Raw genomic sequence first — 18,174 nt, 5'->3', positions numbered from 1 at the left:
GACTCAAACAGGGCACCTGCCTGCCTCTGCGGATGCAGGCTGAGTGAAGGAGGGAAGGCTCAACAAAGGAACGATGACTTCTGCCACCACTTCTGCCTGGGAGAAAACTGCCCCTACAGCCCTTGCTCTAAAACCAGACAATTCATTTCTTCTCCGTATGTCCCTGGCACCTTGCAAGCTGCTATCCCAGAGCTGGCACTCAAAGTGAGTGAGTATGTCAGCAAGTAAGTCCCTGCACAGGCCCTTTAAGAGGAAGGCCTGGGACTCCAGCAACCCTCTGTCTCACACAGCCACAATCTCCGCTGGTTTTCACAACCAGAAGTTATGGGGATTTTTCTTCCTGGCACTGGAACCCTGGGCTGGAAAGCCTGATGTGGATTTTGACCCCTCACTCCTTAAGGAGGAACCTACAAGTCCAAAATATGTCTTCTGAGTTTTAACCACTACACATTGGTGTGGGACCAGTTCCACGTCTCCATCCCTCCTACAAGTGTCTCCACGCAGCTGCTTCTGTATATCCTTAGTTATGTTCAGCTAGATTTTAGGAGATTCTCAATGATGGCTGTTCTGCAGTTTAGACGTAATTAAGATGTGGTCTTGGGAGACCAGAGCAGTCTTTACCTACTCTGCCATCTTGACCAGAACTCCTCAAGATTCTTGATAGATAAGCTCCTTGCAGTTGGTTTCCAATTTTTTTCCTAATGATTTCCATCATAGTACCATGAAACTCAAGATAGTACTACTTTGTGCTCCCAAAGGACCTTGTATGTAATATGCCTTTCATATTAGGATTTTTATACTGTTGTTATAGGTTTGCATGTAGATCTACTAGTTGAGGAGCGAGAAAAGTCCTTCCCATAGAATTTAGCTCACAGTAGGTAATGTTTGTGTGTGAATATTCGCTGAGGAGCCATTATAGTCAAAACTATATGTTTCGTAAAGAACAAAAGTATGGCCCCTATCTCCAAAAATTACCATCTGGTCGGTGAGGTAAGGAATTCATATTGCTACTTTAGAAATTAATTGAAGGCATTCACTACTCTGCACAATTTTTTAAAAAAGCACTTTAAATTCAATGTTACTATTTACAGGAGATTGCACCTAAGAGATTTTTACGTACTGGGTTTTGACGGGATATAGTAAAAAAAGGCAAAGCATTTCAAAAAGAAATAAAAAAATCATATACTAGAATAAGTGGATGCATACTGAAAAAATGAGGAGCGAAAAGAACTGTTTTGATACAAAAAGCAGATGAAAAACACAATAGGAAACTTAGTATGGAGAACCTTTAAAGTTAAGCCAATGAATTTAAATGTGTTGTAAAATTGGGAGCCAATGTACTTTCTCAAGTATAAGTGACAGAATGAAAATAGTTTAATTGGATAAATGCTCAGATTGATGTTTCATACACCAGGGTGCCAAAAAAATGTACGCAAGTGGACACTTTGGTCAGCATTTCACAAGCAGTAGTTCGCCGTAATCAGAAGTGACTAGACACTGATGGTAACCACTTTGAGCACCTCTTGTCATTGCAGAAGTCAAATGTGCTTGTATTCATCTTTTGTTATCAGTCTATATTGAGTATTACAATTTTAATAGTTTTTTTCTTTCTTAAAATGTGTATACATTTGTTTGGCACCCTCTATATAGGTTCAATAAACAAACACTGACTAATTGCTTTATTAGAGAAGTAGTAGGGAAAGAAATTGAGGAATTAAGAGACACGAAGAAAAATAAACAGAAAGATTGGAGAAATCCAAGAATAGCCCAATCCAAAATGACAGCAGTGACAACAAAGACATGGTATATATATGTAGAGAACCTAACAAGAAAGAATGAAAATGGGGAGTGACAATAAAAGGAATTGCAAAAATGAATTTAAAGAGTTCTAGCTTCCATTAATGACAAAATAGTTTTGTTGAACAACAGTAAACCTCTAAAACTATTATTTTAGAAAACAATTTTAATGCCAGGTAGTGACAGAACTAAGACCAGAGGAAAACTGTCTACCTAGAATTCCATATCCAGTGAAATTACCCTTTCAATTGAAGATAAATTAAAACAATTTCAGATAAAAGCTGAGAATATAATGCCACCAGACCTATATCACAAGAATTACCAAAGAAAGTTCTCTAAGGTAAAGGAAAATAAAGCCAGAGAGTAACTCAAATTTGCAAGAAAGAATAAAAATCACCAGAAATGGTAAATGTGTGTATACATAAAAGACTGCACTTTAAAAATTATATATTTTTTGCCCTATGGACAAAAACACACACACAAATATATATAAAATAGTAGCACAAATGAGGAAGTAAATGAAAAAATGTTACTGCAAGATTTAAATAATTTATAGCATGGGGTACAATATTAACTTTTAATAGATTGTGATAAATTTAAAATACAATTTATCCTTAGCCTAGAGTGACAATTAAAAAAAATGCAGTGATATAGCTAAAAAGTCAACAAAGCAAATCAAAGTTAAATATTGTAAAACAGTAATTCCCAACGTTTTGGTTTCAGAAACCCTTTTAACACATCTAAAATCAATGAAGACCAGAAACAACTTTTCTGTACGTCAGCTGTATCTGTCAAAAATTTACCATATAAAAAATTAAAAGTAACAGTAAACCCATTATAAGTTAACATAACGTTTTTAAGAAAAATAATTATATTCTCCAAAAAATAAAAAAGTGACAAAATTTTACATTTTTGCAAATCAATGTTAGGGCTTAAAAGAAAACAACTGAATCTCCTATCTGCTCTTGCATTCAATCTGTTATAATATCTCATATCATGTGGCCTCTGGAAAATTTTCTGTACACTTATGAGAAAAGGAGACTCAAAAGGAAAATAACACTTCAGTATTATTCATATAACAGGTTTTGTCACTTTCAGGGTCATGAGATGTCCCAGGGACCCCCATATCAAATTTTGGGAATTGTTGCTATAACTTGATTAACCCAAAAGAAGGCAGGAAAACACACACACACCCCTCTCATAGGAACAACTAAAAGGAAACAATAAGCAAAACAGCATATTTAAACCCAACCATATCAGTATTTACAACAAATGTCAGTGGACTATCTGCTGTCTATAAGGTACATACCATGTTTCCCCAAAAATAAGACCAGGTCTTATATGAAGTTTTGCTCCAAAAGACGCATTAGGGCTCATGTTCAGGGGATGTCATCCTGGAAAATCATGCTAGGGCTTATTTCCCAGTTAGGTCTTATTTTCGGGAAAAGATGGTTAATTTGAAAATAAAAACAGATTCAAAATGAAGTAATAGAAAAGATACACTATACAAACAATAATCTTAAAAAAGTTGCAGTGGCTATATTAACATAAGAGAAAATATATTTCAAGATAAGGTGTATCTTTTGAAGAGCAACATTTTATATTCACAAAAAGGCCAAACATCAAAAGGACAATTATAAATGTGTATATACATGTGCATATAGTAATATAGCTTTAAAGTACTTGAAAGAGAATCAACAGTATTAAAGAGAAACTGATAAATTGGCAATCATATTTGGAAATTTTAACATCCCTCTTTCAGTATTTAGTATCAAGAAAAGAAAACAATCGCTTAGGCATATAAATCTGAACAACACCGTCTACTATCCTGATCTAATTACATTTATAAAACACTGTACCCAACTACTGCAGAATACACTTTCTTTTATTTGTACATGGAACATTCACCAAGACCTATCATATGCTGAACCATAAAGCAAATCTCAGTAAGTAGACAAAACAAAACCACTCTGAAATCTTAGAGTATAGATGGTTCTCTTACTATAGTGGAATTAAATCAGAAACCAGTAAAAATAGAAATAAACATTTAAATAATATTCAAAGATTTGAAAATTGTTTCTAAATAACCAATGGATCAAAGAAAAATCAGTGGAGATTAAAAATACTTCAAATTGAATAATACCACAATTTGCAGTATGTAGCTCAAGTACTTAAGAGGAAAATATATGCCTTTAAATGTTTATTAATTAGAAAGAGTAGAAGGAAAGTACTAACAAGGAGATGAAATCAATGAAACAGGCAACAAACAACAGAAAAAATTATCAAACACTAAAATCAGTTCTTTGATATGAGTAGTAAAGTTGGTAATTCCCTAACTAGAGGAATTGAGGGGGTAAAAAAAGAGATAGAAAACACAAATTAACAAAATCAGGATTAAAAAGAGGAAATACTCACTGATGACAATTATTTAGATAGAAAATCCTGAGGAATCAACAGAAAAATGAGATACCGCAGTTCATGGTTAAAAGATTCAGTTACTTTCAAGATGTTGGTTCCCTTCAACAATTTCTATAGCTTCATTCAGCCCAATCTCAATCGAAATTTGAGCAAGCTTATTTTAAAAAATAGAAATTGACAAAGTGATTCGAAAATTTAGATGGAAATACAAAGAACCCCAAAAATCAAAATACTCTTGGGAAAGAAAAAAATGATGCTGGGAAACACATTACCTTGCTTCAGACTGCCATAAATCTACGGCAGCATTTCTCAACCAAGGGCGATTTTCACCCTGTAGCAGACATCTGGCAATATATTAAGACATTTTTGGTTGCCACTAGCTACTGAGAGAACAAGGAATGCTACTGGCAATTAGCGGATAAAGGCCAAGAAACTGCTAAACATCCCAAAATACACAGAATACACAGGTAACTCCTCACAACAAAGAATTATCTGGCCCAAAACGTTATAGTGCCAAGGTTGAAAAAGCCTGAGCTACTATGCTAATAAAACTGTTGTACTGGCATAAGAATAGACAAATAGATCAACTGAAAAGAAAAAAGTGTAGAAATAGACCCACACCTTTATGGTTATTTTTAAACTAAATTTAAAACTAAAATTAAAAACTTAAACTCATCAAATTGGGAGAAAATATTGACAGGACATGTGTCAAAGGACCTGTACCCAGAATATATGAAGAACTCTGCTGCTAGAATGCCTAAAATTAAAGAGTGACACAACCAAGTGTTGGTGACAATGTGGAGCTGGTACTTTCATGTAAAATGGTACAAATACTTTGAGAAACAATTTGGCAGTGTCTTAAAAAATCTAAATGAACAGCAATTTCAAACTTAGGTATTTATCCATAAGAAATAAAGACACATATACTAAAAGGATTCGGAAGAGAATGGTCAATTTATCTTTATTCACAATACCAAACCCTAGAAAGAAACCAAATGTATAAACAGACTGTGGTAGCAATGGACTATTAATCAGTAATAAAAAGTCATGAAATACTAATACACCCAACATGGATAAATCTTACAGATGTTACGCGAGTGAAGAAAGCTAGACACAAAAGAGCATACTGTATGACTCCATTAATATGAAGTTCTACAACAGGCAAAACTAACTTAAGGTGAACAAAACAATGGTGACCTTTAGGTAGAAATGTTGTATGTGACGTAAGAATACAATTTTATCCGTTTCAAATGGTCATTCAGTCTTCTGAAAAAAAGATACAACTTTTCACCAGTAATGCCACCTTCATCATGTACTTTCCATTTTATTTTACTCCACTGGTCTGTTAAAGCCTATTTCACTGCTTTGAGTAGAGAAACGTAACAGTATGTTTTCCTATCTAGTAAGCAACTCCAACTCTAGCAACTGTTATATTTTATATTTTTTCAGAGTTTTCTTGAACAAAGAATTATCTTGAGCAAACACTCTTCCACTTTTCTCCTTCCTATCAAAATATACTTTACAATCAACTTGTCTAGCTTGTGGAGAAAAAATTTTTACAATTAAGTTAGCATTAAATTAACCTGGACAACTTGACAACTTTGCTGAGTTATCCTAATCTAAGGACATGGGATGTCCTTCCATTTATTCCAAATACATTTTTTTTTTTTATTGGTTAGGAGTATTTAAGTTTTCCTTCATGTAAGTTTTGAAAAATATAAAACTGTAACCTTCCTTTATACCATACAATACCCTTACTCAGGGTCACCATTGTAACATATGTTATAGTTATTCCTAGGCATTTTGTCTTTCCCTTGCTGTAATAAATGGACATTTGCTTCCACGGTATCTTCCAGCTGGTCATTATTTGCTTATATGAAAGCCACTGATTTTTGTTCATTAATTTTTCATCCTGTTACTTCACCGAATTCTTATTGTTTAAATTTTTTTCTTGACTTGATGTTTCCCACTTTCCTTTTTCAATTCTTATGCGTTTACTTTTTCCCCTTTGTCTTATAGTACTAATACCTTCAAAAGAAATGTGGCAAAGATAGAGACACATCTTTGCCCAGTTTCCGACTTTAGTGTGAAGGTATCTGGTAATTTATTGGCTTTTGGGTTATGGTATGAATGTGTGTGTTTGTGAACTTTTAATGTTAAAAAAGGTACTATCAATTCCATGTTATTAAATGCTTTACTTGAAACAGAATGAATGCCTTCTAGTGAGATACAACATTCCTGACCTGTTCTTCCCCAAATGACATACACATTAAGTCTGATGCTGGTTTTTGGAAGGTGCTTCACTCCTCTAATTATCCAAGGTAGCCTAAGTGTTGGTTTTTTGTTTTTCAATTAAGGATTAATGTTGAATCTTATCAGTGCCTTCATAACTAACCAGATAGTTTTTTCTTCTTCTATTAACATGATGAAATAAATATATTAATAAAACACATAATATTGAACTACCCTTATATTTTTGGGATGAACCTCACTTGATCATAGTATGTTACACTTAATATATTGTTGGATTTTATTTTGAACATTTAAGTGAAAATGGTCTATAGTTTTCTTTTTTAGGGTTATCTTTAGTCAGGATTTGTTATCAGTATTTGGTTTAAATAAAAGACTGGAAGTTTTTCATGTTTTCTGTTCTGAAATAGTACTAGAACTGTGTGTACTGAAAGTATCCATTGTTTGAGCTTTCAAAGAGTGTGAAAATTTGGGCCTGGGTTTCTTTTGGATGATTCTTTGACAATTTTCCCAATTGCTTGATAAGGCTACTTAGTAATTTATCTATCTATTGGGATTTCCCTCCTCCAAGAAGCAGATTTTAGGTTTTATCTCCTAATTTACTACTTTTGCTTATATCTTAATTCTTCTCTTATTTTCTTGAATGTCATTTCTCCCCCCCCCACAACCTGTTAATTTTAAGTATAAAAGATCATCAAAAGATCCAAAGCTCAGATTTGTATGAGTAAAGATTCATATTCAAGTGATTAAGACCTACATACCTCTGGGGCAGACTACCTTTTGTCATTATTTTTAAAGGCTGGTAAATGTTCAGGATACATTTTGAACAAAACTTAACTGTGTTTATTAAGCACGTGGCAAAAGAATTAAAAGATAAAAATAACGATCAAAGTAAAATTGGAGACTCATTGCAACTTATTTTTGAAGACCCATTTTATTTTAAACTTGCAAAAATCTCAAGTTAAAGAAACAGATTCAAGAAAGCTGTACTGCATGCCTAAAAATTCTATGCTGACCAATGATTTCTCATGTTTTTGCATGCTTTTATATCAAGTATGTAATAGGTTAGCCTAAAACAAATTTAAAACTTTTATAAGAAAATCCAATAAAGGAGCAAGGAGACACTGATTTATTTAAATTGATATCAAATGTTGTATGACATACAAAATGATATAAAATTCCATAATTTAATTTTTATATGAAACTAAAGGTTATACTTATTAACAACTTACTATGTAAATTGTTAGGGGTTACCAATACTTGGTATGTATAAATTAAATAGGTACATTAATAGAATTTACTGAGAATTCAAATTTTGTACCATATTACTAAGAATGAGTCACCTTTCAAGTTTTCATGTTAGCATCATGCCTAACAATATGCTCCTACTGCACTGTACACACACAGACAATCAGAATTCCCACAACTTTTAGTAAAGATTCTTTGTAACTATTTTATCATCAGTGTTGATTTATGTTAACTATGGTTTTAACTGCTGCTGTTCATTTTTCTTTTTTAATTCCTTTAATCACTGGTTCTTAAATTTTCCCCACACTGGAATATAGAAATAGGTCTTTTAATCCAGCTAAAAAATCAAGTCAAACAAGAGCAAGAACCACTCTTTCTGGAGTTTTCTAAATGTTACTTCTTACAAAATAAAATACCATGAAAGGCTATATTTAGTCAATACAGAGAAATGTATCATATGTACCAAGTACAAACATTAAATACTCGCCAGTTACCCACTCCAGAAAGACATAGTACAAACTAAGATAATTTACCAATTATTAGTATTTTAACAGGGTTGAAGGGGTAACTTACCATTTGACAGCTAAATTCTGTACCTCTCCATTTTTATCTTCCAGTAACTTCAAAATCATTTTCACTACTTTCCTTTCACTATCATCATCCAACTTGATGGAATCTTTCTGCAGTTCTGTCATCAAATCATTTGTAGCCATAAACCTATCAAAAAATAAAAATTTGTTGATAATTTAAAAATGTTAAGCATCAATTAAATAGACGATTTTCAAATCCAATGCTGTCATTCATATCTGTCTATCTCATCTCCTCACATACTCTTTAAAAAAAAATTTTTCTTCCCCAGGTTAATCCTGATTTCATATTTACTGACAGGATTTACAGTGAGTGAACTTTCATTCTAATTAATTGCATCATTGCTTTTAGAGGGAGAAAAGCTCCTCTTAACTTTTTCTTTGCATGTGATTTGAATTTTACCTAGGAAGCCTTTAACTATGAACATTACGAATACCTTTCTAAGTAATACCCTGTTTCTCCGAAAATAAGACCTAGTAATTTTTGCTCCAAAAGACACATTAGAGCTGATTATCCGGCTAGGTCTTATTTTCGGAGAAAGACGGTATGCAGATAGTCTGACAATGTAGGCAATAAACTATGTGGTAAGGATTGGCAAAACAACTTATTAATTTAGCAGCTCAGTACTTATAAGGGAATTTTAGAGATAATTCCAGCAATTAGTATATTCATTTAATGCTGATTTGACAAAGTTTTAAACTACATGCAAGGACAGTTCTTAGCAAATTTTGTAAAGCTGCTTATAAAGAAAAGCTTATGTTCCCACTGGGATAATACAAGGTAAATTAAGCGTGTACTTTTAAAAAATGGACATAGTTCTATTTGGAAGGCCCCTCCCCATATTATATAACTTAAGTAAATTAAAACCACATAATATTCAGGAAAGTAAAAAAACAAAAAAAACCCGAATAGCACATTAATGCAGGCATTTCTACACATAAAGCATTAAAGCATCTTAACCATTTTACTTAAATAAAATCCATTAAATAACCACTGAAGATGGCACCTCTAAGAATCCTTGAAATCTAATCATCTGGGTAAAGAAAAGCTTAGTGATCATCAATTTCAGTAAAAAAGCAGATAATCCCAATGTAAAAAATTGTTTTGTGGTTCTGAAGGGATTCTACTAGTACACAGATTCATTTATTTATTCACTGCCTATTATACTCAAATGCCTATGAGCAAAGGACAGATAAGATAAATAGACTTTGGCTCCTGACCTCAGAGTTATAGTGTAATAAAAAAGTCCACTGGTTTTCAAAAATCTGTAATTAATGGTTAAACATTTTTTAAGAGTTAAAATAGCACCAGCAAAATTAGCAATAGATAATATTTAAAATCAGAAAAACTGGATTGATGTAGTATAAGGTTATAATTAATTTTTTAATAACCCTGAAACCCAGAAAAGTCTAAGAATGATTTCTTCCTTCTGTTAATTTGGTATAAAAATTGCACTATAAATCTTGCAAGGAAATTGACCAGTTTGAAAGCTGTCCATGGAAGACTGAAAAGCCAACTGGTAAAATGTCTTTTAAGCATTTACTGTTTTAGGTATGGTGCTAAGGGCTAAGATAATAAATATAGACTCAGTCCTTCCTCTTTTTCATTATGGCAGACAGACAGGTAAATGGACAAATTTCAATCTTACAAGTTTTTTAAAACAACACTCAAGGGCATTTGGCAATGATTACACCAAAGAACTGATGGCTAGTTGGGCCTCAAAGGATTCCTAGGGGTTTGCATGAGGAAAGCTGGTTTGGCATTTTTAATTTTTTGTCTTTGTGTGTGTGGCGGTGGTGAGGGGTGCAGGACCTCAGTGAAGGATGGAGGAGGAGTTCAGTGTGGAAAGTTGACCTGACAACCAAGAGGGCCATGGGCAGGTAGCATATAGTGTGGACTCCCTGGACAGAGATGCTTCATGTACCAGGTGGGACAAAGCGGGAGGGCGAGAGAGTTCATCACACTTCTCAAAACAGTACTCAATTTAAGACTTATTAACTATTTCTGGAATTTTCCATTTAATATTTTTGGACCACAATTGACAGTGGGTAACTGAAACCGCAGAAAGCAAAACTGCAGATAAATGGGGACTAACCACTGTATCCTTTTCTCAGTCTACCTAGTGCCCCACTTTTTGCATGATTGTTCTTTTCGTTGGTAATTTTGCTGTTTAAAATGACTCCAAAGCGCAGTGCTAAGTGTTCTTAAGTACAAGAAGGCTGTGATGTGTCTTCCAGAAAAAATTACATGTATTAGATGAGATTTGATCAGCATGAGTTACAGTGCTGTTGGCCTTGAGTTTAATGTTAATGAATCAATGTATATTAAATAAGGTGCCTTCAAACAGAAACACACATAAAAGAACGTTATGAACTGATCAACTGATGAAAATTCTGTGACTAGCTCATGGGAACCTAACCCTGTATTTTCCCTAGAAGCAATGCTTCAGTATTGCTAATTCAACGTTCATGGCAACTTTATAAAACACAACTACTGTGAATAATGAGAACCAACTCTAAGATTTATGAAGTTAAAATTACTATATTTTTGAAATGGATAGAGGGATGGAAGAAATGAGTTAGCAAATGGACAATGGAAGAGGAAATCCACAGGACTTGGGTGTTACAGTCGAATACGTATCCTGTCCAGTCTTAATGTTATTTAACAGCCACTATCACAGCAGATGGTTCAACCACTCATCTTACAATAGGAGAAAAGATTAATAATAATAAGCCTGGTTCGACTAGATTACAGTGAATGGCCACTCCTCTGATGTTAATCAATAACATATCAGCAATAGTGAAGATGTGAACATCATGAATTACTGTCCTACAGCCCAACTTCATCTGCCCTTGGCCAAAAGTGAGGACAGAAAGAAACAAACAGCAGCCCCTACACTCCAGAAACTGATCTGAGGCTTTGGAATGTTATTCCAAACAGATCTGAGGTTTACAGCTAAAACACAGTTTCCTGTACATAACCTTATAGAACATTCATTTCAGACAAGTTCACTTAGCAACACAAAGTAACAACATCCTCCTCTCTGAGCAACTGCCACTTCTTTACTAATTACAGTTTTTCCTCTGCAATGCCAATGACAGAATAGCCCGGTCTGGCCCCCTACCCCGGGTTCAGACAACATCCAATCTCCACTTCCTTAGACCTTTCTCAAAGTTATCTGAATAAACAGATCCTAGCCCTCTTACTGAGACATCCCACAGTGTGTGTTCTCCCTCACTATAAAGGTAATAAACCCAAGCTGTGTCAGGGACACCTATATAAGAAAAAGTGGTAAACAGTGCTCACATATCAAATAGATGAGTAAAGAAAATACACACTAAATTAGTTACATGGAGATTGTTAGGGATTTGGGGGAGAGTAGTTTCAGTGAGCTTAGGTGGGCAACAGCTAAGAAGTTTAGAATTTATCATGTAGTCAATGGGAATTAGTAGGGAAGGCAATGATCAGCTGTGATATTTAGGAAGAAAATTCTAATGAAAAAGCTATCAACAGGTTGGATAAAAACGAGGCCTGAGATAAGGAGACTAATTTGAGAAATACTCAGCAAAGGGCCAAGGGAGAGAAAGATAGAAAAGGAAACATCAAGGTTTTCCAACCGCAGCATTTGGTGGATGGTAATGTAACAAAAAAAATAAGAATAAAAAAGGCTTAAGGTGGTTGAGAGGGAAGGTAAGATGTTAACTTTCAGATTCCTGTGAGAGTCCCTGGTGAATATATCTTACAGACAGTACCATGTCATTCAGGTTTCAACAAATATTTTGGGGGTACCATGATCAGGAACTGTGCCAAGCTCTGCAAACACGGTTATAAACAATATAGTTAGTCTGGAACTTACACACCAGGCTTAATCTACTGGAGTGAAAGTTCCTTAGGGGAGGATTTATTCATCTGTCGTCCATCCAGTGCAGGGAAGCATAAATGGGAGAAATAGATACCTTGTACTGCACAATGAGGGGCTCTCACCACAGCCTTTTCCCTCATAGACAAACACAATTTTACCCTGGTAGCCAACAGAAATCTAAATATAGGTCAAGTGCATCACCCAGTGAACCAAAGGTCTTGTACACACACCACTGCTATCTCACTTTTTCTCATTTATTCCCTTAGAGTTATGAATTAACTTGGGACAGTCTTCATATTGCTCATGTAAACAAAACTAATTTGTAGTCATCTTTCTTCTCCCCAGTTTCCTCAATTAGGTCCCTTCCTCCTCTTTTTCAGTGGTGAGCCATAATCATTGCTGATAATCAGTTACCAGTATACCTATATCAAGAAAAATCACGTTAAGTGAAATCAAGTAACTTATTGCCATCAACCTGCAAAGTACTTAAAAGTGCCCAGAAATCACCTTCTTAATCTTTATAAATCTGTTTCTTTTGACTAAATCTACTTTTCTTCAAGCACGAGAGTCCAGAAAATCCACTTAGTATTTCCTATTACATTATTGTAAATGCCCAAACAGTACTTTCAGCTTTGTTACAGGATCTCTAAGGACCCTTCCAGCTCAGAAAGCCCAGGAATTCTACTTCACAGGGCTGAGATTTTTATTAGTATTTTAAACAGCATCCAAGAAAAAATTACTTCCAATATCCAAAACCCATCAATAAGTTTGGTAACATAAACCATTATCAAGCTGGGAAATTCTACAATGCAATGAATTATTTTAAGATTGTATCAAATGGTATTTAAAAAAAAATAGACTAGTAGATTGTACACTGGCTTCTCGAGGAAACTTCCCAAAATCCTTGCATGTTTTTTTCTTAAATCTGGAATGAAAATCCAACTCAACTAAAACAAGCATCTATTGAGAACCCACATGGGCAAGGAAGGCACTAAACAGACTGAAGGATGCAGTTTAGTAAAGAAGATCCTTACCCTCAGTTTCCTGACCAGTACTTGCCCCCAGCTCCAGTCACGATTATCTACTCGCTCACCCCAGTAGAATTTTGTATAGTGTGCCTTCACATTCATTTTCTCTACCTAGAATTTAAAGACCTCAGATCACTCTACAAACATGAGGCTCCTTGCTTTCATCTTTTCTGCCTCTTAAGCCTGAATACTACATATTCCCCTGGGTTATTTATCTTTTTCTAATAGTGTCTTAACCATTCAACAAGCACGTAGGTCTTACTGAGGGGAAGCACTAAATCAACTTTTTGAAGTCCCTCTTAGGGAATTATTAAAACCGTCTTTTAGCACAAAATATTTCATTAGCCTAACTTAGAAGGAACTGAAATTTAAGGTCTTACCTTCATGTCCCCTAGTCAAAACCCTGGAGAAGTAGCATAACATGGTAGTTAACAGTTCATGTTCTGGTGTATCTGGAAAGCCCACATCTACTACTGTCTAACTGATCTTGGGCAAGTACTTAACATCACCATTTCAGTTTCCTCAGCTGTAACAGAGATTGTCAGTATCCACTTTACTAGAGTTGTAAACACAAATATGATCAAATGTATAAAGTCCATACTAAGCATTAATACTAACTATTATGTACAGAGAGATAAAAGAATGGTAAATTTTTTCTTTAGCTCTTGATTACTTGGAAAACTTTAATTCAGCTGATGAAGTATATGAAAATAAATCCACTGAATATTCAATATTAATATTCATAAATGGAGCATTCACATGGTTCCTGCGCATTAAAGTTTTCATTCTGGTATCTACAGAATCACCTATCTACTGGCACTAGACCTTAATAAATATCCCATTTTAAAAGAATACAGAATATACTAAACACGAAAGAAAAAGGGCATTAGTTGTTTTGTTTTGTTTTTTCCAATAAATTGAGCCTATGATTTAAGGCCCAAAAAGGATTCTTTAAAAATGCTGACAATTTAACATTTTGAAGCTTGCACCCGTTTCTTGACCTTCTTTGCATTACTGAACGATGTAGTTATCCAGACACCTGAAATTCCAGGCCTATAAGGGACCTTTTGTAATCACCCATGTACAAGTCTCTCGAGTGAAAATTTAATCCCAAATTAAGTAGCCTGCCCAAGATCTCACAGATAGTTTATAACAAAGAATCCTACATGGCTAGGGCCCGTATCTTATGACCAGTAGGTTTTCTCTTTGGAGTCCACTCGTTCTCTGAAAATAAAATTTTTTTCTTCCTTTTAGATGTATTGTCTTCCTCTCCCCTTAGCACAAGGTAGAGTGGTCTGCACATGTTAGATAGTCTACAATGTCAATCAGCCTTGTCCTCAATAGCCTTCTCACACTAGGTATTTTAAAGCTTGTAGAGACAAACTGATGTGTACCCATTTACACACAATTACACCAATTATGTATTATTTACACAAGTAAAAAAAATTTCTAATGAGAAATTAGAAAGCATTTTAAAAATAGAACACATGTATTTAAATAAATGCCTGCACTGAAAGTGTACAGAAAAATCTTCAAATGCCTGACTTCAAATGCTCACCATTTTAATTAATCCCTTAAATGTGTGTAATCTGTATAGTGCTTTAGTTCCAGACTTGTCTGTTAACTGGATGGCTTGAGCATATCACAAGTCTTAAAGCAGAGTTAATGAAAACACTTAATGATGCCAAATTACTGGAACTCATTCTTTCTAAATATATCTTCTACCTAAATATATCTTCTATACTACTACTCACCATTAGAAATATTTCAATATTACACTTTCAGTAGAATAACTACTCCTCCAAGTAATGTTTTGATTTATTCCAGCCCAGATTGATTGATAATCGTTCAAGTTCAACACTGACTAGAACTTAACATCAAAACATTATTTCTTTCTAATAATTAAAAAAAGCATGTATTTTTTCCTTTACAAGAAATTTAAGAAAGTTTCAATCAATAATCACATATGAAAATCACATGACTTGATTTCTTTATTCTAAACATAAACATACACAAGTCTGACTAGTTGAACAAAATTGTACTATTACAGGGAAAATGCTATCTTCAGACTGAAACTGTATACAATCAAAATGAAATTTAGTACTTTGACAAAATGAGCCAAATTGACAGAAATGGGAAGGGGGAAAACATCATACTACACACTCTACATAGCTGAAAGTTAGTTTTACATATGTCTCATTCAAATGTTTATTTAGATGTCAGTGGCTTGCACTGGAAGCAAGCAAAGCTGCAAATGGAAAAGCATGCTAACTCTTTAAAAACACAACCGTAACTTTCAAAAATAATCTTGATTTTGCCCCGAGAAATACACAAAACCAAAATATCAAAATACCCAAAACAAACATGTCTCCTCAAAAAAGTAACAACACTGAAATCTTTAGTATTAGCAAATGGGCCTTTAAAAGTATCAAATACAATAGTGAAAAACTGCATAGGTAGCAAAACTTGTAAAAAATCATTTCTGGCTTTTGAAGTCACAGAACCAAAACTGTGTTTCACAGGCCATTTTAATAAGCCAGCACATCAATTTAATTAGGAACGTGACCTTTACAGGTTTCATGGCTCTCATTTCACAAATCAGGAGATTTCTTCTTGGCAGACCAGAGGTGGACATGTTTTCCGAAGTTGCAACGCACTGTTCATAGACTATATAAATAAATAAAGAAGGTCGGCGGCCACAATTTTAATTTGAGGACTGTTACGGTCTTTCCTTTAAAATGCACACAAAATACAACCACTAAGCCTCAGGGAACGAAACGAGTACTAAAGAAATAAAGAGCTCTTTTTTAGATCGGCATTTTTATTAGGTGGATGGGACAGGGGAGAAGGAAGGAACGTAACCATTACGGTACGGAGCGCCAGAAAACAGAGAGAGCGAGAAACCCAGGTAATCCGCGAAAACAAAATTCTTCAGGCTGCACGTTACGCAGGTTTGGAACCTCCGGGACAAGCCTCCCGGAACAGAACTGCCATCACGCTCGCCATCCCCAGGTCACAACACTGCCGCTTCCACTCAGACCCGTTTGCTCGGCTTCCTTTTTCTGTTTCAAGAGCCACCAACTCACCTTTCTGGCAGGAAATTCGGCATATTAAAAAAAAAAAAAAACACCATACGACTGAAACCCCGAGATCCCGCTCGGGTTTTAGCTGACAAGGGAACAGGACAGAGATGCTGGCGGGAAAACCCTGCGAGTCAAGTTTCCCCTGTCGTGGCTGCCCTCCCCCTTCTTCCCACCTTCACGAGAAGAAACAATCCAAAGAGAAAGTTGACAACCTAACCCACCGGGAGCTCAACAGAGCAAACCGTCCACGACGAGGCAGCCCGGCGCCCTTACCTCCGCGGGGAAGGCGGAGGCAGCGGGGTCCGAGCGGCAGCGGCTCGGCCCCGGCGGGCAGGGCGGCCTAGCGCCTGCGGCCAGCAGGCCCGGCTGCCCCAGCTCCCAGCCCGGCGCAACTGCCTTCCCCACCATGCGGGCGGATTTCGCCCCTCTGCGCTACTTGAGATCTGGAAATCGTGTCTGAGGAGGGGACGGCGAGTGCTGCGGGGACGACTGGGGACGCCCAAGGGGCCGAGGGCCGGCGGCGGGCAACGGCCTGGAGAAAAGAATGGGGGGAGGGGGTGGCGGGCGAGGGGCCGGCCCGGACCTGGGGACACGGCGCGGGGCTGGGGACCTCGGCGACGCAGGGAAACCGGCGAAGGCCAAAGGGGTGGGGCAAGACCTTCCCGAGGGCAAGGGCCGCGGATGGGGGACCCCGAGGTGGGTTTCGGGTCACATTCCGCCCTCACCTGAAGTCCTTGTCGCTGGATGTCATTTTTTCCAGCAAATTGGAAATGTGGTACGAGGCGCTCGCCATGTTGACGGCCTCGATCCCGCCCGCTGGCGCTGCTGAGGCTGCTGCCCGCCGCCGCTCCTCCTCTCGCTCGCAGCGGCTCCCGCTTCCAGGGTCGCAGCGCGACGCCGACGCAGACTAGGGAGGCGCCTCGACCGGCTGCTCCCTCCCCGGCGAGGCGTGGGCCTGTCCCGGGGGAAGCAGAAGCTACGGGGCCGACCTAACGACGGCACTGCTCGCTGCACAACGAGCTCATGGGAAGCAAAGAGTACAGCAGGGCCTCTCCCGGGAGCCAGACACTTCCACTCGGGCCCGTCTCGCTCCCACTCCCTCTGCACTCGCTCCCCGGGGCCAAGGGCCAAAACCCGCCTCCTTCGCGCCGGGGGCGGAGGCAGTAGACGCGGGACGCTACGGAAGCTGAGGTCAGGGTTCACGGAGGTCTCCCCACGCACGCTGTAGAGACACTAGTTAAAGGACGATCCTGTTGGCTGAAGCTTGTGTCTGTCTTCGCAGGGACCTCCTTTCAGGAGGCATGACAACGACCGAAAGGGGGTGTTCTCGCGAGACTTAAAAGCGACGGTTAAAGGACGGGGCGCGAGTGGGACGGGTGTGCCGTAATCTGAAAATAACTTGGATTTTTTTTCTGTATGACAGAGAAAAAGTTTACGATTTTAAAGAGTATAAAGCGTGGAAGTAATGCTCATTAAATGGTTAGCCTGGGGACCAGCAGAAGCATTATTAAATGGAGCTTTGGTTTGGAATAGGACGCATGGCCTACATTGCCTTAACCACGATGATAGAATGTTGCCACGTGAAAACCACAAATCCCAAAATTCAGTTGGGGGTGGGTGGGTACACTAAGTCAGGATATGATTGGCTGAAGGGACTTGAGGCTTCCTTATTGGCTCCGTTGGAAGGAATGAATGCTGGGATTTGCAGTCTGGCGAGGCAGCCGTGGTGGAGAAATATCATTAGATTGTCGCGCGCACTGGGTTTCCGACCCAGATTCGGATTTTCTCTGCTTTTGCTGTTAAGGGATTTCTGCAGAGCGAGGCTGCTACGGTTTGGGCAGGCGCGTTGGAGATCAGTCGGTGTTCTTGGGAGAGGCTTTGCCGCGACTTCCGAGCACTA

At 37.2% G+C, this 18,174-nt stretch overlaps 1 protein-coding gene across 1 annotated transcript in view; it reads right to left on the bottom strand.

Annotated features, from left to right (window-relative positions):
* The window catches only part of CAND1 (cullin associated and neddylation dissociated 1), a 40,757-nt gene extending 23,342 nt beyond the window's left edge, over positions 1-17,415 (bottom strand). The window contains exons 1-2 of the mRNA XM_081061197.1: positions 17,000-17,415; positions 8,287-8,430 (exon numbers count right to left, since the gene is read on the bottom strand). Of these exons, the coding sequence (XP_080917323.1) occupies positions 8,287-8,430; positions 17,000-17,067 (212 nt within the window). The 5' untranslated portion in view covers positions 17,068-17,415. The remainder of the gene's footprint in view (positions 1-8,286; positions 8,431-16,999) is intronic.
* Between the last annotated feature and the right edge of the window lie 759 nt (positions 17,416-18,174).

The sequence above is a fragment of the Rhinolophus hipposideros genome (genome assembly GCF_964194185.1).
Source record: "Rhinolophus hipposideros genome assembly, chromosome: 9".
NCBI classification, from domain to species: domain Eukaryota; kingdom Metazoa; phylum Chordata; class Mammalia; order Chiroptera; family Rhinolophidae; genus Rhinolophus; species Rhinolophus hipposideros.
This window is presented reverse-complemented; position numbering and strand designations above follow the sequence as displayed.